Here is a 26,021-nt window from a genome sequence, read left to right as displayed (position 1 = left end):
CTCCACAGTGCACTGCGGCTACAGTGATTGCCTTCATGAGGTCAGTGTTTAGCCAAAAAGGAAACCCGATATCGGTGGTGACTGATAATGGTCCACAGCTTACCTCCTCAGAACTGTTCTCTTTCATGAAAGAACGAGATATCCAACACATCAGGACCACAATTTATCACCCGGAAGGAAACGGGGCAGTAGAGAGAATGAACAGAGTGTTAAAAGAAACCATACTCACTGCAGAGAGAGGGAAAGCTCCTTGGAAAACCCATGTCACCGAGTTTCTTCAAGTTTATAGAGCTACACCACATGCAACCACAGGAACATCACCTTTTGAGCTCATGTACGGAAGAAAGATGAGAACAAAGCTCACTATCCAGCCAACACTCACTGTTGTTCAGGATAAACCACTGAGAGACAGAGTTGCAAAGAAACAGTTACACATGAAAACATATACGGACATGAAGAGACATGCCAAGACTCCTAAACTGCACCCAGGGAGCCTTGTGCGTGTGAGAAACCCCCTGCACACCAAGAAAGGAAGGTCCAAGTTCAGTGAACCTCTTAAAGTGACAAAACAGAAGGGACATCACAGCTACACCTTGAATGACGGGAAGACTTGGGATGCGTCACGCCTGTCTGTACTGCCGGAGACCTTTGTTCCTATAGCAGAAGAACCTGAGCCTCCAGAACCTGCTATGTGTGACAGCACACAGAATAGGAGCCAACGCAGTAGAAAACAGCCAGCTTGGATTAAAGACTATGTCACTTGAGCATACTGTATGTGAGGGACATAAGTGTTCATAAAACTAAAATAACTACTGCTAATTGTTATGTGAAGTTACATGCAGGTTATAATAACTACAGAAGATGTTGATATGTTCAGGTTATAACTACAGAGCTTACTAGTTGTGGTAAGAAAAACATTTTGATAATACCCCACGTTATTTTGAGGTAAGTGGAATGCTTTTAAGAAAGGGGGAAATGTTGTGTTCTAAAAGCTTATACTTCTCCGGCCAGTAGGGGGCATAGTGGGACAGTTGCTGCTCTAGAGAAACGTAGTAGAGAGAGAAGAAAAAGAAAAGGAATGTGTTGAGAAGAATGTGCGCCGACATTAAAGAAAGTTAAACGAAGTCCTCTGTTCGTGATGCTTTAAATTTGCCTGACAAATACACAACATAATGAATTTTTGTTTTGATGTTCATACTTTCCATAAGATGATTCCAGTTCTTTTTAATCAACTGTCCCCCTCCTTTAAGCGGCACTCTGTACCTTGTAAAGATTCTTCTTTCAACTAAAATATCCCTCTTTAAAAATCCAACCATTATGCTACATTACAGTTCATTCCTCAATGTTCTCTCTCTATTGAATACCTGAATTCGACCATCAGCAATTGCAAGTATAGCGATGGACTCATTCCAGAAGGTTACAACGCACTTCCTGTTCAGCCCTTCTTGTTCTGCCTCTACTTCCATTACACTGAGCACACTCATGGTGAGCACACTGCACAGATGGGGAGCCGTTGACCTGTGTGGCATGCTTTAACTTATCACTCGAGATGTAACCAAGCAGTAATTATGGTGGATGGATACTTGTACTAAAGGGGGGTACTTTTGCATCTGCCTTGCTGGCTTGCAGCTTGTCGATTAAGTGGAAGTAGCTCAGTCTGTAGGAACTTGGGTTGGGAACCAGATGGTGTCCAGTTAGAGTCCAGAAATAGATCTGGTTGCTGAAGAGGTGCCAGTTCACTTCCTGAGCACTGCCCTTGAGCAAGGCACTGAACTTCCCCTCAAAAACTCAGAACCCTGTTCGTGTGCGTGTGTAATTCAGTCTCTGTGTTTGTAGCATGTTTAGCAACAGAATGTTAAATTGATTTCTGCCTCCCTTTACGAATAACGGATATCTTCTTCTTCCTCTCAGTTTGATATAGAAAGTATGCTCCCGCGTAAGCTCAGTCAGGAAGACTATTTATTTGCTTTCACAGTCCGGTCTTTTTCTCATTCATTCAGCCCTTTAACTCTCGTTTCCGCTGTCATTCTCGAGCTGTCATTTCTGGGGCTGTGACTGGGTAATCAGCTGTCACGTCAGCGGTACTCATCTAACCAATTGCATGGTGTTCCGCCCTCATTTTCCACCATCATCACCGTTCTGCTCCTCTTTTAAATATGATTCTCTCTCAGCCTTATTTTCTTCATGCTGATGTTTCGTGCACCCCATCACCGCCTGTCTTGGCAGAATCATCATCCTTTAATTCTTCACCCATCCGGTCTCATCAGATCATCAACTTCACCACCACCAGTGTCTGGACTACCTTCTGTCATGTCACATCTATTACTCTGTTTTACAAATCATTTTCTTCATTCACTTGTCTTTCCTGATTGAAATAATGATCTGATTATTTAAAATTCCGTTATAACCTGACAACCAGGCTCTGACATCCTTAAAACAGTGAGCTAAAAGTAATGGGATATCTTATAAAAAGAAATGAGTGAGGTTTACTGAAACAGCTAAATGTAAATTAAACTACATGATACTAATAGTGAGGGCGGCTGTGGTTCTGTAGAGTCGTTGTCTCTCAACAGGAAGATCAAGGGTTCGATCCCCAGCAACATGTCCGATGTGTCCTTTAGCAAGACACTTAACCCAGAATTGCTACTTCGTCAGTGGAGTATGAATGGAATTGGTTACTTCAGAATTCTAGCAAACTGCTATATAAGCTGAAGTCCATTTACCATTTACCATAGCGACAAGTAAGGAGGAGTTGGAGCAGTTGCTAAAGGTTTAAATGACTGTGCAGACTTGCTAACTGTAAAAGATACCAAGGAACACTTCAACTTGATAGCTAAAATGTGTAACTTACCAGAAAACTTAAAGGAGGATAAACGTTGTCAATATTAAATATTCACATGGTGATCAAAAAATAGTTCACAACGTTTGTTAAAAGTATTGAATCAATATCTGAAATAATATTTGCCACTTACATGACCTCACAGTTATATGCAACCTTTTTGTTTTTGTACGCTATGAATGATTGCAACATCCATTGTTAGATTCTGTAAGTAATAGTTGAACAATGTGCAGTTTAATCTTAAGTTCAGTTTGGCTGGGCTCAAGAGGAAGTCAGCAATGTGTACAAAAAGAAGACCTGTCCTGGAGGCTCCACACTGCAGTATTTAGTGTGTCTTGACTGTCTTTTTAAGGGTTCATCCAGAGGGGGCATTTTTCACAGCCTGTGCTCCACTCTCTTTACTAAAACTGTGGACAGAGTGCTGGCCAGAGGGCACGTGGCAAAGAATGAACCACGATTGCGTGTGTGTGTGAGAGAGGGGCCAAAAAAGAAAAGAAAAGAAAAGAAAAGAAAAGAAAAAGGAGAGGATGGAGAGTTATTGCTGAAGAGGTTAGAGTTTTTTTATTTTTTTTCAAAAGTTTCCAATTAGAAAAGTTCAGTTCTGTGTGTGGGAAACCAGGTCTTCTACTCACAGGAGAGTGGATCTGTTTTCAGGGAGGTCCAGCAGGACAGGAGGTTCTGCCGTCTGGGAGGGGATGCCAGGGCGATTTGTGTGGGAAACAGAGTCTCTGACACCTAGAGAGAAAAGATCAAATGAACACACAGCGACAAGGCAATGAATGTAGAACCAACTCTTCAAGAAAATAAATCATATTTATATAAAGATTTTCTATTTACCTATTCCTCAGATGACTCGATTTGTTAGTCACGAACCCCATGATTATTATAGTAGCTATTCTATTGTATCACATTACATTAAAGCAACATAAACTTCTTAGTGTATTTAAATCTATTAAAAAAAAACATGTCTGTGAAGGAGGGACTGTGAACCCTCCTTCACAGTCTTGGCCCTCAGAGGTCTCTCCAGCCACTTCATTTTCATCTTCATGACTATTAGTCTCTCTCCCATCCTGCTGCTCTCTGTATCACACAGCAGTGTGATAAGGTCATATGCTATAAAGAGGTCCAATTAACTCACTCCTTGTTTTCATTAATCAATAACCTTTCTCGACAGACCTCATCAATTGTTCTCTCTCTCTCTCTCCATCCCACACACAGCAGTAGAGAGATATTCCCGCATACCGTAGAGCTGCCAGACGCGGACCTTGTCTTCATAGGGTAGGTCGTACTTGAGAGGGTCTCCCACTGGACCCTGGTAGTACGGTCTCATGATGGACTCAATGGCTGACGTGTGGACCAGGCCAATGGCATGACCGAACTCATGGACCGCAACGGCAAACAGATCCATCCCATGAGAGTCTGAGGAGCCAGAAAGAGAGAGAGAGAGAGAGAGAGAGAGAGAGAGAGAGAGAGAGAGAGAGAGAGAGAGAGAGAGAGAGAGAGAGAGAGAGAGAGAGAGAGAGAGAGAGAGAGAGAGAGAGAGAGAGAGAGAGAGAGAGAGAGAGAGAGAGAGAGAGAGAGAGAGAGAGAGAGAGAGAGAGAGAGAGAGAGAGAGAGAGAGAGAGAGAGAGAGAGAGAGAGAGAGAGAGAGAGTGGGAGAGAGAAGGACATGGAGATTGTTATTTTTCTACAATTTTCTTTGTTGTTCTCATGCCACTATATTTACTGTATTCAGTTGAGAAAATGCAAAAGTAGTCATCAACTTAATGCACATTTCTATTTTCATCATTAGATTTTTGAGCTTTAAAATGAAGCTCTCATTAAAGAAAAAGGAAAACATTTTATTGCACGCCTGTTTTATCGTCCTGTGTGCTCCTGCTGCAAAACCAATTCTCCCTTATGGGACAATGACGAATCTGAATGTGTTTGCCTAACCTAGGTAAGGCAGGACAAGTCAGGGCATATTTATTGTACAACACTTTAAAAGCTCGCACTTTTAAATGAGTAAATGATTTAAAAATCCTTAAATTCATGAAAAATGTAATGGTAGATGGCATTAGATGGTAGAGCAGCTACTTTACAAAAGGAACCGTTTTAAAGGTAAGCTATTCAGTGTCAGAAAAGTCTCACATCAACTGGGTAATGTATCCTCTCTAAGCTAAGGTTTTTTTTGTTGTTTTTTTTTTCAAATATGGTTTTTCTCTACCCACAGTTCATTCAAGCCATCGTTGACATCAGGCGACATTATCGGCAAGCTATTCCAACTCCAATGTCAGGACTCCTTGTGAGAATACATCCTACTGCTTAGGGCACAATCTTCAATCACCCCATCTCCCTGTAGAGTTGTAGCCCCACAGACTTTCTGAAAATAATTTATAACCACATCATCTCTGCATGATAAATATTACTTCACTTCATTTACACGTTTCTCCTGATTGCCCTGGAATTAAACGGGAAAACACACTCCATCCAATTTTGGAAATTGCGTTTTGCCTTCCCTATTTACGCGAGCAGTCCATTCAATCAAAACAGCAGCTTCAGGATGTTGCACTCACAGCACATTTTTTTCTGTCCTGCATTTTTTGCTGTCCAGTCTGGTAGTAAATTACTTGACAAATAAATTGCACACTCCAAATCTTAAGACATGGCTCCTGTTTGGTGCCTCTCAATGTTTCAAAAATGAATCTTTGTCGTTTTGGGGATGTGAGCGGAAACATGTAAAAAGCATCATCAACTTTTTCAGGGTCCCTGCAAAGATCTCAGCTTCGTTTATAACAGAGATCACCTTACTGCATAAAGTTTGTGACTTTTGTAAAGCCAACACAATCCCTGTTTGCCTGTTTATCCCTTTTAGGAGTGAACTCTATAGGTTGCAAGTTAAGAGGCGTGACAGGCAGCTCCGGTGGCTGTAAGTGCTGTTAGGCATGTGCAGTAGTGAGATAACTATGGTAATACTGCCTGAGCCTCTAGGCTGCCAATCAAAATCTGAGTGCAGAAAGACACCTCAACAGGCTGCAGGCTATTAAAGAACATGTCCCTGGATGTTCAACTAAAAAAGAAAAAAGGGCAAAGCCTCCAAAAAGTCATTGTCTGGCTCCGCTAAGCAAGACAAAAACAGGGGTTTGGAGATTTAGATTTGCAAAAATGTGGGGGTTAGTGTGTGAGGCAAAGCTTAGAGTTCCATGGTGGCTGAGCTGAAGTCTGCCTTCTGTTAACCTCATGTTGGCCTCGCCGCGGCAACATCTCTGCGCTGTGCTCTCTCAAAAGACAAAAGGACAATTGGGGACATGCACTTGTGCCCAAAATATCTGGGACTTTGAGATGCCCAGAGCCAGTTCTAATCTACAGGAGCACACGGTGCAGGAAGGAAAGATGGATAAAAGGAGGGATCGACAGGGAGAGAGCAGGGATTCAGAGCAAAGTAGGCACCATGTCATGGTATTTACAGTCCGTCTGAGGTTGACAGAGAAAAACCCTAATGCCTCCGGACAAAGTCAGAGCTGAGAGATTTGGGTGGATGAATGAGAGCCATTGAGTTCGACACCCATGGCAGAAAAGCAGAGAGCAGGAGAGAGAGTGACAGACAGAGAGAGAGCTTGAGACCAAAGAGACAGAGGAACGAAGATACTCTATTGTATGGTAATACACCAATTTAGCAGATTTTATGACATGAACATTTATAAAAAAAAAATCTCATCACATTGATGCACACTAAATACAATATATTAAGTGGTACTTTTACCTTGGAGATAGCATGATGTATTCTGAATGCTACGATCGTAGCCTGCGGCTCTGAATGAATAGTTTAATAAAGATTGGTGCCATACGGTAGGTGGAACACTATTAGCCTCCGGCTCCCTTTCTTTCATCTGAATCCTTGTAGTACCTTTCATTACCTTGCAACATGATGAGTCGAGAATCAATACTTCTATCAGAATGTCTGAAGCACCAAATGTTGTTTTGCTTTGTATAATACAGGTAAAGCCAGACTGAAAGGGCTGGAATGAAAAAAAAAACAAAAAACAAACAAAAAAAACCCATTGATGTGTTCATAAAGAATGAACGAAACAGAGGACGATGATTCAGCTGTTTCAGCACATTCCCCATTTGTTTAGATGACAGGTTTGAAAATGTGTTTGTTTATTTGATGTTTAAAGATTAAAGGAGTAATACGTTACTCTGACACCTAGTGATTGAAACTGATACTGCAATTCTAAATTCACAAAAATGGAAAGAGCTTTCTTTCAGGAGAAAATACTGGCTGCTGAATTTTTGTCAAAGAAGCTAATACTTCAACATAGCAAGTTTTGTAAATGTCTGATGATAAACTTTATTATTTAATTCAGAAAATATCTAAAGATATTGATATTTTTCAACAAAGGTAAATTTGGAGACACTGTTTTACAAAAAATGTCCTGTTGTCTTGGAAAACTCAGGTATTGTTAAATGAACACTCCAAAACTTGCAATGGGCTCAGTTATTGCAAGAATTGCTCAAGCAGAATATGTGCATTAATTGATTATTTTGAAAGATTTCATTGTTCTTTAAAATAAATGACAGTGATTTAAACAGTCACAGAGGCTCCAATTAAGATCCTGCAGATCGTTTCTTACAGTGAAGAAGCCATAACACACAATATACATTCTACAGTGAAGTTCAGTGAAGCTATTCAATTCAGATACAGCTCAGACGATCAAGATCTTAATATTCCGAGATTAGACTGCCCAAAAAAGTATGAAAAAGGAAAAAAAGGACCTCTGCTTTTTAAAGGATTGATCAAATGTTTTTAAACTTAATTTGGATTTTAAAACCTGAAAGTATAGAGAAGTCAGATTGTATCGTTTTTGTAAAGTAAACCTGGAGCACTTACTGAAATATGTTTCATATTATGTGACAAATCCTTTAACATACACTTCAATGTGCCCTCTCATGGACACAAGGTGTATTAAAGAAATGTTGGTGTATTTACTGGATTACAACACAATGTTTTTGGTACCGATTATTGGAAGAAAACGGCACATATCCTATAGTCAATAAAAGCTCTGTTTGTTAACTTTCCTTTTGAGCCAGTTTGTATATTTTCATTGACAATTCCCTTAACAGCGTCAACATTTGTCCTGCCCAGGGTTAAGTGGCTACAAAGAGAGATCACGTCATTGTTAAACAATAATTGAGACAAATGAAAGTATGCATAATCTCCTTTTTGTGAATATTTAGAATGTTAAATTATGCATGTCGGCAGCTCTGTTGAAAGATGATCATTAAGAACCATTTGAGCGACTGATTGCAGCTATAAAAAAATAAATTGGGACTGTCAAATCAATGATCCTTATTTAAATGATACATTTTCAACATGCAGCAATAAAAAACAATACACCTTAGAAGGTAAATGCTTGGGGAATAAAGAGAATTCTGTGAGTTTGTGTAAAAAAAAGAAAAGAAGATAATGTACCATATATTGCAAATAAAGTTTTTTCAGTGCTACCTGTGGGCCAGTGAAAGTCTGAATGTGAATCCACACTCTGCAAATTATGTCTGCCCCCAAGACTTTCTTCTGTTTTGAGCATAACATTTTAATTTCATCTGTACTCATGTAAATATTAGCTTTGCAATTAATCAAAGGGATTGTAGAAATCACACATGATGATACATTTCCATTAAAAGTAACTTGTACATGTTTTTTTTTGTCAAAGATCATATTTTAAACTGTGGACTCGGTGTAGCTTTAACCATAGACTTGTTTGTCTATCATTGATGAGTTACGGGATGATAAATCTTGAACTGATTCATGCATTACATTAATATGGGTCATGCATAAGATAACCCTCTGTTTTTTTAATTGCACCCTTATTGTAACCTGTGGCACCTATTTCTGAAGATTAGAGTGTTGCTAATATTGGAACAGCTACACAGTAGCAAAGTTATATCTCTAAGAATTGAATCATACAACGTTTTAAAAAGCTTCTTGTAGAACACATCTATATGAAAATGTGTTCTACAACTAAAAAAAAAGAGAAGGTCCCAGTCAATTTCAGCTGGACCCACTTGAATGACAACCTTGTCGTTGCCACCACATTGAAAACCCACCAACATCACAACGGCTTGTGATAAATCCAAGGCGAGTTATGATGCCACTCTGCTGTCTCACAGTTTGCCCTTTTCATACTGCGTGTCCGCTAAAGGGTCGTAACCATGCTTACTTGTAAACTCATATTGATTCGGCAACGGCATAATATTGGTGTCCCCTTCACAGAGGGAACGCCACATACACACACAGTCAGACATGCTGTAGCATTGTTGGTACAGGTAGAGAAACTAACAGCAGGTACCAATTGACAGCCTTGGATTTGCACATGGCACTCTATGGGGCTATCTCTATCACAACTCAAATCACAACAGAGGCTCTAGCTTGTATTGCTCTTTGGTAATACAAGTATATTATGACGTTTATAATGCACACACAGTGCTGCGCTCCCTGCTAGCTAAGCTTATGCCTTCTCACCCCAGTAATGCCTCCGTTACTACCTCTTGAGGCGATGCAGAGGGGGGGTCTCTTTGTTTACACAAAATGTATATTGAGGTGAATTGGAAGTCTGAAAAAGGGTTACTGTTAATGGGAATTGTTTTAGTACATGGTTTTATGTTTCAACTTCATCACTGTTATCAGCATTGTTTTCAAGACATAGTTACAAAAAAAAACAAAACCCTTTATAGTTCATGAGATTCTAATGAACTACACACAAAAAACATATCATGGACAATCTCAGAGCATACAAGTAGATGATGAAAACCAAAATAAAGCTATGAGGAATGTGTGTACAACTTCGAATGTGTTTACTACATCGAATATTACTAATGCAAATATAAGTGTAAGAGTCAGAGACGGTGTTGCATGTAGTTGGAAATAACTTCTAAAAGTTAATTTTTTGTGCTGTGAAATTACCTAAATGTCAGACTTAAACATCTAAGTAGCACTTTGCTCTCAAGTTTCATAGTTAATTGGGTAGCTATTATCTTTTCAAATGTTTTAGAGAGAAAGAAGAGATTTGAAATGGTACAATTAGCAAGGACCTTGGTCTTGAGATAAGTCCAAATTGCTCAAGGCCTTTAGTGAGAGTCCTGAAGCAAGAGAATGGAAAAGATCACAAAGGCAATATTCACGGTACAATAACGTTGTCTCCAGTAAAATATTTATATTGAAAATCACAATAACTCTAATTCTATTCAAATAGGAGATGACATAATAAAAGGCTTAAGAATTCAGCACAGGGTTGTTGTTTTTTTCTTATTGATATTGATTGGCAATAAGACACAGAGAGCTTTCCTGCCTTTACAGAGGGATGGGATGCCTGACGTCGACTTTCTTTTGATGCAAATCATCTTTCAATGCGTTGTGGAAAAGATGTAACCTTGAAAGCTAGAACATCCAACAAGGAAAGATGATTTACACTTGACGTTTTGTCACCTCATTGGACTTTCAGTAACTTATGACTAGTTATGAATAGTGTCATTCTGAAGAAAGGAGTAGATTGGGGTAAAAACATAACATCTTTGCAGATGACTCTTAAAACGTCATACCCAGAAAAATCAAAACTGCTGTGAGTTCAAATTTGAAATGATCGAATTGCTGTAACATATTAAAAGCTACTTTGGGGAGTCTGACATCATATAGGATCCTATTATTCAGCCTGAGGTTTTAGTCAGTAACATTCGTCAAGTGAGCGGTATGAAGACTGTTGGCTTGTTATCTTTCTTGCTAAGAGTTGGATAAGTTCTGATACCAGGAACGTGTCTGTAATATAAAGCCATAGTTATCTTAGTAAAAAGACAATAAGATGATGTAAAAAAAAAAAAAAAAAAAAAAGGAGGCTGTAAGCTCATTACATGGTCCTTGCATCTATTTTGTTTTATCTGTAAAAAATTAACTTAATCATGCCTTTGATTTTAGACAGACTGGCCACAGCACTGTTTAAACTGCAAGCGTTAATACTTCTTTCAGATGTAGGGCTGGGATAAGCTATTTTCTTTTGGTTGTTCATATAACTTTAAAAATGCATCAGTGTCAGATTATTGTGTGGGCACACCATAGACAAATTATAAAATATTGGGCCCCTGGGCATATGGACTTTACAGGTCCCCCCTAGGACCCCTCCAGTCTAGACAGAGATGGCTTTGCTTTTCTTTATTGCTCCCCTTATAGTTGAGAGGACCATGATGACAAATAGGTTTATATTCAGGCTATTCCTTTAGTATTTTTGGGAGGATTTTTTTGGACCCTGCAAGTGACACCACTGAGCCCTATGACTATGCAACATTAAAAGTAACAGCAACTTCACACAGGAGCTCTGGCTTAGGGGCCCCATGAGCCTTTGGGCCCGGGCCCTGTAGGTCTGTGTGGTAATTCACCCCTGGGTCACACTTTTGAACCGACCTGCCTGCCAAAAAGCTTTTTACAACGACCCGCCTGCCAAAAAGCTTTTTACAATAATAATAATAATAACTTTATTTATAGCACTTTTTGAGAGCAAAGTCACAAAGTGCTTTAAAAAAAGGATGATAAACATACAGAAAAAGGCAAACAACACAATATCACAACAATATACAAAAAAGATTCATCAAAAGCAACGTCTAAACAAAAAGGTTTTAAGCTGCTATATGTCAAGGGACACTGCGCCATGTTCTTCTGTGGCCACGCTTGGCCAATTCTTTCAATATGTCAAACACTGGACCGTTATACTGTACAACCTCTTAAGACAAACTGTATATATATAAAAAAAAAAAAATAGATCTTACTTACATGAACAGAAAATCAGATTGAGGTCAATGAAGTCTAAGGTGAAAGTACCAAATGCAATATATCATACAACATCAATAAGTAACTCTTTCTCTGAGTATAATACCTGAAGGTTTTAGCTGCTGCTCTCTCTTATCTCTGTTTTAATAGGTTTTATACCATACCATTAACAAAATGCTTTGTGTCAAACCTTAATCTCGCATTCATGTAATACAGAGTCACAAAGTAATTACCTTTTTCTAAAATTAGCTGTAAAGGGCCAATTGCACACACACACACACACACACACACACACACACACACACACACACACACACACACACACACACACACACACACACACACACACACACACACACACACACACACACACACACACACACACACACACACACACACACACACACACACACACACACACACACAAGGTGACTACAAGTACTTCGAATAGCAAAACAAAAGGTTTCTGTGCAGCTATGCGTGACTCCTTTTTGTCCGTCATCTTTTTTAATTGCTGTACCATTATTTGAGAGACTGAACTTTCCATCTCTATCCCTTGTCATAAAGAGACACTGGCTAGTTTGCACAACCCCCCCCACCCCCACCCTCAAGAACAATCATCATAAAATCCTGTTAATCAGCGGCATATTCACCAGACTGTCTATGACACAAAGGGGTTAGGTGAGGATAACTTATATGCTTCCCAATAAAGTTTTGATTAAAATCATATACTGCATGTATGAGTCACAACTCTGAAACCTGCGTATGAAGCCTTTGCATGCTAAATTCAAAGTTCTACATATAAATGATTGATTATAGAATGTGGAACATGAACAAAGGGTACTATACTGTAGACGTACAGCTGGGCTGACACATTACAGTTCGTGTTCTAGTTTGGGATATGGAAGTCTTAGCGAGTAAACGAGTTCAAAACAGTTTTTCATTTTCCAGGCTCTGACTTTCAAATCTTCATATTTTGCTACTGGTTTCATAGAGATAATTCAGGGAGATGTTTCCAACAATGTCACTCAATATTTATGCAACCCCATTATTTTCTTCACTCCTTTTGATGTCGACACACGCTGCCTTTTAATAATTCATTTAGCACATGAATACACAAGCGCGTGTGTACAACACTTGACTCTTAAAAGCAAAGTTTCTCACCTGGAGATCTGAAGGTCCAGGCCTCGTCATCATCAAAGTGCGTGTCTCCAGCTGTGAACCTCTCTCCGGGAAAAAATGCGTGTGCCACGGTGCCCCCCGGCCCGTCAAAGGGATATCCATCATCGTGGTCGGCCTTTGTGAAGTCGATTTGAATGTCTGCATCACTTCCCGCCACCTCGTGGAAGTTAAGCGGCGCGATATCGCTCCAGACCTTCAAAGCGTAGTACATCAGGGCTCGAACAGTGTCCCTACCCAGTAAGGCTGAATCCTTAGGGAAGGTCCGCACTCTGAGGGAAGACAGGGAGGAGAAGGATAAGAAAAGAAAAAAAATAGAAGAGGAACTAAGAATTTTAGTTAGTTGTGTTGTTTGCAGTTTTGCTATGCAAAGACCATCGAAGATGCGTCATCCACTGAAGTTTGTTTCAAATCATTGAAACTGTGAATTACAAGTATTGGTGTAAAGCCAAAGAACTGTCATTATAGCATCTGACTTTGTTGCTTCGTCCACCATCTTGACTTTCCACAACTTCTTTGGTTCATTTCACCTGCATCCTTCGATACTTGGATGATGCCATTAGGTTTTTTGTCATCACAAGTACAAGATAAACTGTTAAGACAAACTCCTCATCTCTGTCAAGGCAAGGTCAGAAACATTATGGTAGGCATTGGAATACAGGTCTGATGCAACTTTCTTATGGTTTAAATTACATTACTGCTATTGGTCACCATTGCAGATTTATATAATTATGTAGATAACACCATGTTGTTACAAAACACAGGGGTTGTGTGACTTCAACATATCCTATTTAGCGGCCAAGCTTTTCAAATTTCTGATGAACCACCTGCAAGTCTCTTTCAGGTCAGCAATAACCGGCTGCTTCGCTTCAAATTAAATTGATGCAATGAGAAATCAAGACCTTACAAGCTCGACTTACAAACTAAACAGCATTTCTGTCTCCCAACAACCTCCAACCTTTATCCTGATGACCTGCTGAATTGTTTTGCACCGCCGTTGAGGATAATTTCCAATTCAAAACAACTTTAGCCACCAGCCAGGTTAAAGATCTTTCATCCCCACATGTGTCAAGGCAGCAGCTGTTTGGATGAACTGAGACTGTAACTGAGGCTGACTGGACATTACTGTCAAAGTCAAACTTTAGTGCCGACAGGAGGAGCTCATACGAGGCAGACCTCTTAAATCTTTTAAATCATTACTCAAGGCAAACTTGTACAAACAAGCGAGTTCGGTCTGAGATAACCTCGGTTTCAGTTTGACTTTCATACCACCTACAATCAGCTCAACTGGCACTTCATCACATATAGATGTCCTTTGAGCCAAGCAGCCAAAGTTTAAAACGGTGAGCTCCGTGTGGAAAACTTCAAGATGTATCACATTTTAGAAATTCTGAGAGCAGCTATAATCAATATTATCATATTAACTATGGATGGCTTTCACAAAATGAATCACTGATGAACCCACACTGATTCATATTAAAAGGAGTTTCACTCAGTGTGGGGGAGCAACATTTTATGCCTCAGTAGGTTCTTTAAGCAAAAGACTCAACTGTAACAAAAATTGTAACAAAAAGGGAGAATAGCTCCTTTAAAGCCCTCTAATTTACCTGAAGGTGGCAGAGAATAGGCCTTTGGTTTTTGGTGTAAACAAAAACAAAAGTGTTTTTCAATAAAAATCATCTGTTGTCTGTTTGTTTTTTTTGTTCTGTTAGGAATGCTTCAACACAAATAATCACTTTCTGACTTCTCTACAATTACACGATCACTAATCTGGGAATCTGTGTGGTCTGAAATGCAATCCCTGCGTTTTTAGTTTAGACTGTAAATATTAATGGTCAAGGCATGTCATCTGTTGCTGCAGGGGGCTCCAGAGGCTCATAGGCAGCAGCCGCCATGCTGGAAATGCTGTCTCAGTCTGCCGTGGTGGAACTACAATGTTCAGGAAATGGACTTCCAAAAGCTCATCCAAAAATCTTTCCCGTGTGTCTTCTTACCGGTGAAATAATCCTAACAATCACGAGGTGTGAATGAAAATATAAGGTAGGCTATAAGATACCAGGATACTTCACTTTGATCGTTTTACAACATCAGCATCACGTTCAGAGTTCACCTCTGGGTTTCAGATCCTTCAGAGTTGTTAAGGAAGATTACTGCAGTGGTAACTTCCATGATCTGATCACAAATGTCACTTTAAATTCTTCACTGGTAACTTTAACATGTCATTTACTGCACAATATTATTACTATCTTGTTCATTGTCCTGCTGAGTCCACCACTCTATAGTCCTCTGTATATATCCCCCCCTTACTACCTGGATTGCATTTATGTTTTTATTTTATTCAATTTTTGACTTTTTGTTTTGATTCTCCACTGCTGCTGTAACGCCCGAATTTCCCCATTGGGGATCAATAAAGTTATATCCTATCCTATCCTATCTGTGTCCCTTTTTTTCCAGTATTAATCAACATGAAATAACAGAAAAGCATCTCCACTAATGATACACAAACGTATAAAAGTAAAGTTCACCTTGTTCATGACAGACAGACAGACAGACAGACAGACAGACAGACAGACAGACAGACAGACAGACAGACAGACAGACAGACAGACAGACAGACAGACAGACAGACAGACAGACAGACAGACAGACAGACAGACAGACAGACAGACAGACAGACAGACATCAAATCAATGTAGAAACCAAATGCAGATCGTCTCCACATTTCTCCTCCGACAGATCGTTAGTTCTCGTGAATGTTTGGATGAGCGAATCACTATAAAAGGTGCGGCCGCAAGGAATTGTGCTGCGACACTTCTTTATCTCCTTTTGTAAAGAATGGTGTCTCCTATGCTAAAGGAGGTTATAAAGGAAACATTGACCCACCGTTCCTTAACTTGTAAAGAATTCGAACCACTCTGATCATGACCGCCACTTAAACGCTTCCGGGGTTGAGGAAAAAAGGAGAATGAAAGGCGATAGGAAGGACAATCCGAACGCACCCTAAGCCTCCTGTAAAAACCTTTTAATCCGACCCAATCAATCATGTCAATCATGTCAGCTACGCCTATCTATGGATAACACGCATCATTCATAAAATCAGAAGGCAACCGTTTAAATACAATTCAACCCCTGTACAGTGCATCAGTGATGACAATAACTAATAAGTCCTTTTTTTTGTTTTTCTACCAGGCTGTAAACGGGTTAATTAACGCTGCAAAAAACCCAGATTTTTTTGCCAGTCATGTGTATGTGACTTCAAGAGCTCCTGGAACCAGCCTTAAGCAGACACTCAACATACTACAGGATTGTGCACTGCAGCATTGCCTTCATTTGTTAAGACCAGAGGTTGCCGCTTGGTTTTCAGGCAATAATAACAATATAGAAATGACTGATCTCGTCACTGCTGTTTTATTTGTTAAAGTCATGAGGACACATTGGTTTCATTTTAAGTACATTTCAAAACGAGCTAAAAAACTCCTCACATGCACTTTTACATTATCAGCCTATTTAATGGTCAATTATATTACTATCATGTAATTTGCTATATGCTTTATAAATCATTGAAGGATTTTGGCAACCTTCTTTGATAGTTCAGAATTTAACTGTTAAACTATTGAAGATAAAAATACAAGAATATGTTCAGCCCTGCAGTATAAAAAAACCCCTAAAGTCTGCCGTGTTACTGCATTTCTTTCGACTGCAGTCTTCAAGTTAATCTCAGAGTCTATATCCTCCCCAGTCAAGGCACGCATTACCTGATGTTTTTTCTCTGCTTCTCGCTACAGTGAACGCTCAAGCTGCCTGTTGTTCTGCTGTTACCGACATGTCTGAAAAGGACCCAGAGATGCAAATGAGTTCATTAGAGCAGCTAATTAAGGCATTAAGTAGCAAATACGTCTCTGTCAGCGTGTTGTCACAAAACACATGGGTGGCCTCAGCAGCGTAAGCTCAAACCAATAAGTAAGAGTTAGTTTGAATGTAAGGCTTAGCTCATTAAGATGCAAATGAATGAAGCGATATATCCTATAGAGAGACCTGCAGTATACTTCCTGGGAGTATTTCCTTGTGTTGATTTGTCCACACAAATGTGCCGGTGTAGCTCACTTATTCATTCTGACAGATAGCCTGACCCTCACTGCAAACCACAGCTAGCCAAGGTCAATGCTAATAGCTTAGCCTCCACAGACGATTCACCTGCTTATTAGTCTTAATTCAGACAGACCAGAGTGTTTGCAACTGTGTGTGGCGTGGGTGTGTGTGTGTAGGTCGGTGTGTGCGTGCGTGTGTGTGTGTGTGTGCGTGCGTGTGTGTGTGTGTGTGTGTGTGTGTGTTTGGGAAAATGTTGATGAGGGAGAAAGATGGAGAGGCGCAGTGTTTCATTTTGTCAGTGTCTAAGTGTTTGCCAAATGTGTTTGTCAGTGTGTGTGTGTGTGTGTGTGTGTGTGTGTGGGTGTGTGTGTGTAATTGTAAGCAAGTCCGCCAAGGTCAGAGTATTCCTTCCATGCATATTAGATGTCTTGAGGAGATCTAGGGAACTGCTTGTGTTTACATTGGGAGAGTATAGGCGCATATAAAGTGAAGCGGGTGTCGCAACCCTTTGGTTGGTCTTTGAATCTCATCCTTACAGAACAAGTTACCGTGTCCCTGTTTCAACAAAATAACAACTGTGACCAACTGTGGTCAGATGAGATTATTCACAGTTTAATGAAATCAGTTTAGATTACACCAGTCTTGCAGACTATTAAGGACAAATACGTCCCAACATGATTTACCAATTTATATCATTCATTATCTTTATCGAAGCAAACAATGATACAATATGTAGTATGTCGAATGAAGTTTAATATCCCAAACAAAAGCCTCAGTTGGCTATTGAAGATTGTTTTCTTCATTTATGATTAACGTGTGAAAAAATCAGAACATTGAAATGCATCATCTTTATCATTTTTTTAAATGAATAGTTAATATTGTCCTTAGTAATCAAATGGTTAAACGGTAAAGGCATGATGATAAACGTGTTTCAGTGTTCTGAATACTGAAAGCACTTTGACACTGCAGGTCACATCCCACCTCTTTGCTCTAACTTTTAATACAAGCTGAGCTTGATTTTTTAATTCCTATTTATTATATTTTTATTGTGTTTCACTCTATATGTGTGTTTCACTCTATCCTATTTCATTTATTGTTTTTATAGTGTTTTTTTTTTTGCTTGTACAGGACTTTGGTGTGCTAAATGTGCTATAAAAAAGTGTCAGAGATAAAGTGTCAGACATGCGCCATGTCTGATGCAGGGGCTGGGGATCATACCCCAGACCGTCCGGTTGAGAGATGACTGGCTCTACCGCAGACATGATCACATTAAATGAAGACAGCAAGTTTTTACTCAATACAAAGTTTTCCTGAAGAATCAGGACTGAGAATCAGATCAATGTTTAACAAAATCCAAATTATTACATTTACAAGTACTTTATTATCTGCACTGGACTGCACTAAGACAAACCCAACACTGTGTGTATGAATAAATGAGAGGAGAGAAGAAAAAACTAACAGTGATGCATAGGAAAGACAAATTTCATGGGAGCTATTCTTTCTTAGTTTTCAATGAGAAGACAAATTGCTCAACACTCCCTTTCTTTGTATTATTACCCAACCTTATACAGATAATCTCCTTGCCATAACAGTTGAATAACAATCATCTCAACTGTAAGTTGATTAAGATTCAGAGAGGGGATAGATGCGTTTTCTTTTTTTTTTTTTTACAGACAGTGTGGAAAAGATTTTGTAATAAAGTTTAACACAGAGAAATGATTGAACTCCAAAGGGCATGCATGGGTTCGGTAACAGGGAAGCAGTACGTATCAGCAATAGCAATACCTGCAGCACCCTCCTTCCTGCATGTCTGCTGAACTCCAAAATGCTCCCACTCCCATTGACATAGCAGATCTTCCACCGGTGTGTGAATGGATAAGTGTGCCAAAGGCGCTTTGAGTAGTCAGAAGACTAAAAAAGTGCTATACAAGGTTAGGTTTCTTTAGTCCATTTACCATTAAGAACTACATTCAATTAAAAAGACTAAAAAAACACTGCAAAAAAACCCCCAAAAAACATTTTATATCTCCACTAAAATGTAAAGTCAAAAGATGGCATTTTATTCTCTTTACAAATGTAGTTTAACTACAATCTGTTCAAACCACACATCTAACTCTCTCAAGGAAGTTGAACATTCATATTTCCCAACATGTCACAACTGTTCTAGCCACAGTGGTCTTCATTTGATAAATATAACTCACATCCATAACTCACATCTAATAGCTTTACTAACATTCAATTCTCCAGCTGCCACCTCTTGTAATAAATATCCACAAGTCATAAATGGATGCTATCCGATCTGGGAGTTGTTATGGTCGGGTCTTTCTCTCTCACTGCCACACTGGGAGGGACGAGGTCAAAAACCTACAAACCAAACTTCAGCTGTGTTCTAGCGTTGGGGCTATTTGACGATGCCATTATTCATCACTGATGGCTGAGGTTTATTGTCCACAGAGCCCTTTGCTAAAGTAACATCATGATTTAAAAGCTCTCCTTGACATGTCTGTCCTCTATTACTGCTCCTTTTCATGAGGTTCAGTGCAATACACACCTGTATCAGCCTATATTACTTGTGATTAACTATTGAATGTAAAAAAAAAAGATGGAAGATGGGTCTCGGCCTCCTCTAGTCACACAAAAGTGAAGCCCACATACTTCCCCCATTTGGCACTGACTTCTTGTGCTGGTGATGTCAGAAGACTAAGCAGTACTGATTGGCTATTCGACCCAAGGTATTGACATCCTGCCCATTCCTCTAGCCAAAACACTCATTCATACATAAAAAAAGATCGCTCAGTTCAACACAGTCCACAGGTGAAAAGATTCCTGTGGTGGTTTGAAGAAGTGACTGGTGTGATTGTTAAGTTTCCTTTTGCCTTTCTTTCTCTAATTATTCTGCACTCCAGGTGCCGCAATAAGCTGCCAATCATTGCTTCATACCCCATTTTACTGTATAGCATCAAATAACAAATTGACTCCAGGCTTCTAAAAAAACAACATAATATTAAGCAATTTAAATTCAAAACCATGAAACCATATTTTTCTATACTGACTGAAGCCCAAGGGCTGAGGCAGTCTTCAGCACCTGTGCAGAAGCCAGCCAATACTGGGTGTTCTCATTATTGGCTGGGTGTATTTTGGCTTCACTTTTGGATGCCATCATGTCATCCATCTTTAAGTTAATCTGTTTAACCTTTGACTAAGGTAAAATTCCTTTCTTTTGAAAAATGTTACAGCAAAATCAACTGATAAGTTTTGTGCACCCTATCAGGTGCACAGTGACTTGGGTTGGGAACCAGAGGGTTGCCAGTTTAAGTCCCGGTGCAGACCAAATATGGAAATTTGTTTGGTAGAGGAGAGGTGCCAGACCATTTCTTGAGCACTGCCTGGGTGCCCTTGAGCAAATTCCCCCACACACAAATCCCCCCCCCCCCCCCCCCAGCTCCAGAGCGCCTGCCAGGGGCAGCTCCATCAATCTCTCCATTAGTGCATGTCCTGTTTGTGCAGGTGTATATTTCAGCCATGTTTGGTGCATGATTATCAGAGTGTAAAAACTGAATTTCCCTTTGTGGGATCAATAAAGTAAATCTTAATCTTAAATAGATTATTAGATAGCAGTAGAGCGGTAGGTTACACTACACTTCCATTACACTCAAGCTTCTGGTTCAAAAGAGTTATAGCCTCCTTTAAGGCTAGCCTCCAATCACCAGAAAGGACAGTGTTGAAGCAGCCAATAGACATTACACTATCGTGCTGATAGGACTTTTCACTGTTTCTATAATCATTCTTTGCTTCCATTTTGGTTCTTGTGGTCTTTTGTATACCTATTTAAAGTTAACAAATGAATCATCCTGTGTGCTGCGTTCTATCAGCAGCACGGTTTGGCTTCGTCGGACGGTGTGCGTCCTGCCCCACTTGGTCCGTTTCTGGAGGGTGACCGCAGCGTAGCAGAGCCATGCAGCTAAACATCGCAGCAGAACTACAAGATCAGGCGAGAATAAAGACAAAAATATGCAAACAACATGTTGCTTTGTCTTTTTGAGGAGGATTTGCTGTTCATTCTGTGTCTGTTTTAAAGTAATGTTGATAATGCGAGGAAAGTTTGATTCAGCTTCATATGTGCTTATAGCAGGCTGTCAAGAATGGAATAGTGTCTTAAGGCATGTTTGCCTTAATGAATATGCAATACAGGGCACTTCTGCCGTAGCGTACAAATTACCGGGAGGAGAAAATGCAAAGAAGTTAAGTTAGTACATGCATTGTGATTTACCAAGCCAGGCAAAAATTGTGGTTATTTTGAGTATCTGAATCTAAAAACAGGCTGCTGTAAGGAGGAGACGAGCTCAATAAAATAAGGTATAAAGATCGCTTTTTTCCCCCCACATGTTAACATGTTTGGAATGACAGATACATAAATGACATGCATTTATTTTTTATTCCAATAATAGTTAACAAAGAGAAACACAATGATTCAACTAATATTACTGAACAGCCTCTGCGTTCTAAAGAATTTCAACATTGTAATTTATTATTCTATTTCCCTTTTTTTCGCCAACCTTATTTTAAAATAGGGAATTTACTTTTTCTCGTGTTGCGCGTCTCTCTCCCTGCTCGCCCCCTCCGGTGCGCTCCTCTCCCTATCACGCTCGTCTCCTGCCTCTACAGCCCCCTGCAGCTACGCTGTAGGACGCTTGAGTTGGGGACCTCACCACTGCTTGTACCCCCGTCAGACAGCACGCGAAAGCCTGACTTAAATACTACCGCCTCCACAAGGTTCGCACCTGTTTTCATTCACACAAATATTCTTCGTAGATCACCCGCAAAACGCCCACAAACCAAATGTGCTATTTTTTGCAGCGAACACGCAATTTAATGTTCTTAAACTGGAGTCTTTGCAAATCAGGATCTTAGTGTGCTGTGCTGACAAACAGCAGCACACGGATTATGTGCAAATTGACAATGAGTGATTCAGAATAAAGAATCTATTGTTTGTTGTAAAGAAAAAAATGAAAGAGTAAAAACTTACAGCTTTTTTGTGCAAGAGTTGTCACAGGCAATCACACAGCCAAAGTTCATATGATTCAATGGTTTCAGCTCAGGAATAAACTTGCGGCTGATTGCAGCGATGCCTCTGTGATAATGTTTATTTCCTTAAAATTTCATGACCGTGACTGATGAGCAGTTGGAAAGACACAAGCACAGCCGAGTTGGTTGGAAAAAAAAAATTAAATAAAAAAAGTGCAGATGTAAGAGTTTCTGGCTGCAGCATAAAACAGGAATCATCAGTGGCTCAGGGGCTGTGGGCTGTTTAGAAGCAACACAGCTCCTGAGTGTGCATCATTGACTCACAAATAAATATCAGAGTACAGAGTGTGCTGTCAGACTTTTTCCACATCAATCAAATATAATACCTCCATAAAGAACTGCTTACATCAAAGAACACCCTGACACTACTGAGCAGGCAGTCCTGGGCAGACTGTGAATCTTTTGATATGGTGCTTAACTGACAAACAGAGGATGGAGGAAGAGGACGCCGAGGAAAGAGTGGAAAGGGAGAGGGGCACTGTTACAGATAGTAGGTCAGACGAGAACTACAGTATAGTGAGGAAGCAGAAAAAAAGATTAAAATGTGCACGTCTGAGTCAGACAAAAAAAACATTTAAGAGCACTTAGAGTCTTTTAAAAAGTTATAGTCCCAAAAAATCTTTCATTCAGCAAGTTGTGAGAAAAATAAACGTAATATAGACTTCTGTTGCACACAGCAGTGTTTCCCACAGAATGACGAGAAACCTGAAGTTTTTATTTCACTCTTATCTTGGGGTGTATTTTAATATTTGATGTGTATTTATATGAAATGTGTCTCCCCTCTACATCCATTCAGTTTTTGTGACAAACTACTTTAATCTGTTCAGTTTACCCACACATGAGCTCAGACACAAACGCGACTACGCCTCGTGTTTTAAAAAAGTTTCCCCCTCGATATTTTGTTATTTATAGGAGTTCAGCATCAGCAGCTGTACATTAATGTTGTTTTAATGAAGCCATGAGAAGCTACAGCTTTGGTATGAGCAAGGCACCCGACTAAAGGTGCATTTACAAGAGAGGTGTACGGACATTGGACCTTCTCTCTTTCTCTTTCCCTAAAGCTGACAACATTCTGCTTTCTTGGTTTTGCTGTTTTATCCCTCCCTGAAGGGGGAGTATCTTTTGAAATATCTTTAAAACATGTTTTTGTTATGTTGCACAGAGCATTGAGGTCTTTTCTCACATGCTCTCTCTCTCTCCTGCCCTCAGATTTTTATAAATCATGTTAAAAAAACAGATCGGAAATATACTTATATACCCGGAAATATACTCGCCCGTCCAGGTATCCTCTATGTGAGGGAAGCACTTTGTTTCGCGGAGTGATTGTGTGTTTACAAAAGTTCGACACATTCTCCATCAGGTTCAAATGTCCTTTACTGAAAATGTCTCTGAGTCCGCCTTTACGAGGTCATTAGCCCAACGCTGTTATGAATCTGAAATGAGGGGAGAAATGAGTTTTTCCACTCTGTTATGCACATTGTCTCCGTGATGCAGCACACCTCGGGAAGATTAATATTTTTCAACAATAAAGACGGTGTGTTGGGTTCTACTTCACAAACAAACGTGCATTTCACAACGTGTCATTTCAAAGTGTTTTGTGCACAACCCAGCGCCTCGTCTCAGATTGATGGGATATTTATACACTTGTTGATCAGTGTGTTAGCGATGATTTTCCGCCTCACAAAATAATTGAGCACAAGAGTACAACAGTTGGTATTAAGTAATTCACAAAGTTAGTCCATAAAAAAGCAGGCAAGCAACGCTGCCTTTTTCACATTAAACGAAATACCCGGATGAAAGCTGCGTGTATTTTATTGCACCCAAAAGCTCCTGGAGCTGCAGTTCTCCATAGAACATCAATATATTACAATGTGGCTTTTTTTTTTAAAAACAATACCATATGGTATCTTCTCAAAATGGGACTGAATCAGAAATAATAATAAAAAATAACAAAAATAGCAATCCACAAGTGTTCGTAATAAAAGCCCGTTAAATTAACCATCTGTTTCTTGGCAGCAGCTCCAGGCTGACAAAAAGAGCTACAAAAGACACGAGGACTATAGATCTTTATTTCAGTCAAACTTGGCTGACAGTTGCGAGTGGAAAGGTTGCTTCACTGGATTTGAAAGACAGACTGCCTGATTCCGCAGGCTGAGCGGGGCTGAGCTGCAGGCGCCGTGCGGCGTGCGATCGGCAGTAGGAGTTTGGCAGGAGAAGGATGGAGAGATGGAGAGAGAGAAAGAGGGAGGGAGTGATAAGAAGAAGAAGAAGGGAAAAAAAAAGAAGTTGAAATGTTCCAGTCACAAAACAGCAAGTCTTCACAGCAGAGTGCATGCTCGTGAAGCAGATGTTGGCGCAGCTTTGGTGCAGTGTGATGCTGGACGGCTGACACCTGGTTTTCCAGGTCAACTCAGACTGTACCATTGACCTTACACAAACATATACGGACGCCTGAAAAAGTTTCTGTATCTCAAAATGGACGCTTCAGTAGAGGAGGGCAATGCCACATGGGCAAAGTAACTCAGAAATTTATCATCAATAAGCCATAACCATGCTGTCCCCAGTGACGAGAGACTCATCCCTTTTTACTCATCCCTCTTGCAGTGTCATCTGGTTCTTATAAAGCCTGTCATAAAGCCTGAGTGAACAGGGAACTAAAAGCACTGGTTTGAAGTTTACAGTTGATGAACAAGTCCAAATACTAGTAAATATATGAATATTTCATTGGATGCCTCTGATGCTGAAACTTATAAAAAAGAATCTTCTTTTAATGTTTTTTTTTTTTCACTATATGGAGTGTAATGAATGTTAATCTATGAAGCAGCCAGACTGATTTGTAAATCTCAAACTTGGCTATAACTATAAAAAAAAAAAAAAAAAAAAAGCTGAGAACTTTTTAACACAAGCAGCAACAGTAAACATACTCCTCATCTACATACTGCTGCCCCCACAATCATCTCTCAGTCTCAACTGTACTCAAACTCAATATCTCCTTCTTTCACAGCAACTACTGCAGCTACACCTAACTTATGCTCCGACTGCCTTCCCATTTTTTCTGCTCATCGACCTGTTTCTTCAATCCTCTAGTGCCCTGTTTGTCCTGCTTTTTTCCTGTGGATCTTACTTCATTTCGCCTTTTTGTTCTTCCCTGTCTGGGATATATTAGGGTGCTCACTTCACCATCCCTCTGCAGGTTGCTATGGCCTATCTGGCCAGCAGCCCATTCTCATTAAGTCGGGCTGACCTGGACAGAGTGAAGACTTTCCTCCGACACATAAATTCTTGTTTAGCAAGTACATGTCCACCAAATACATTACTACTTCTTCTGTGCTGCACACGTGTCCTGCTTCTCTAAATATGTATATTAAACCATATACTTTCCTGGGAGCACCTGAGCTCTCATGTCTCATATGGTTCCTCTGGATTGTCGGTGGGGATTTCCTGCTGCTAAAGAGCCTCCCTCACTGTTTGTCCCTATCCTTCTTTCTGTAGCTCCCTCTATCCCATTTATCAAGCCCGTCACAGTCTGTGGTCGTGTCCAAGATTTCTGCCCCTTAGGGTGCGATCACACTTGCTATCGGATTGTGGCCAAACACACTTCACCTCTGCTTGAGCATGGTACACTTCCTTGGCCTTGACATGCATCGTAGGGGGTGATGCTTCGGTATGGTGCAGTTCATGCATGAGCACAAGCACACAGGAACACAGTGGATAGCCTTCAATATTGCAAAATCCTGGAGTGTTCTGGCTGTGTGGCTGCTGACGTGCTTAAAATGCAGTAAGGGACAACTTTGCTAGAGTGTTCGCGCCCTTAAAAGAAAGTTTCATGATGGATTAACGTTGGGTCTTTGTCATTTAGCTATCAGTAAGGTCTTTTACCTACCTAAACTATCTTGATCTTGAAATTGGCGCTATACAAATAAGGATTAATGGATTGATAGATTAATAATGTAGTTTCCAAATTCAGTAGTTTCATCTCAAAATAAGGAATTACTTGACCAGTCAATTAAACCAAACAAAAGTACAACTTACTCG

At 39.9% G+C, this 26,021-nt stretch overlaps 1 protein-coding gene across 1 annotated transcript in view; it reads right to left on the bottom strand.

The window, feature by feature from the left end:
• Positions 1-26,021, bottom strand: part of mmp17a (matrix metallopeptidase 17a) — a 92,509-nt gene that overhangs the window by 13,545 nt on the left and 52,943 nt on the right. The window contains exons 4-6 of the mRNA XM_079364539.1: positions 12,798-13,084; positions 4,082-4,258; positions 3,472-3,574 (exon numbers count right to left, since the gene is read on the bottom strand). Of these exons, the coding sequence (XP_079220665.1) occupies positions 3,472-3,574; positions 4,082-4,258; positions 12,798-13,084 (567 nt within the window). The remainder of the gene's footprint in view (positions 1-3,471; positions 3,575-4,081; positions 4,259-12,797; positions 13,085-26,021) is intronic.

This window comes from Symphodus melops (assembly GCF_947650265.1).
Source record: "Symphodus melops genome assembly, chromosome: 16".
In the NCBI taxonomy this organism is placed as follows: Eukaryota; Metazoa; Chordata; class Actinopteri; order Labriformes; family Labridae; genus Symphodus; species Symphodus melops.
The sequence above is the reverse complement of the archived record's forward strand: the minus strand, read 5'-3'. Positions and strand labels throughout refer to the sequence as shown.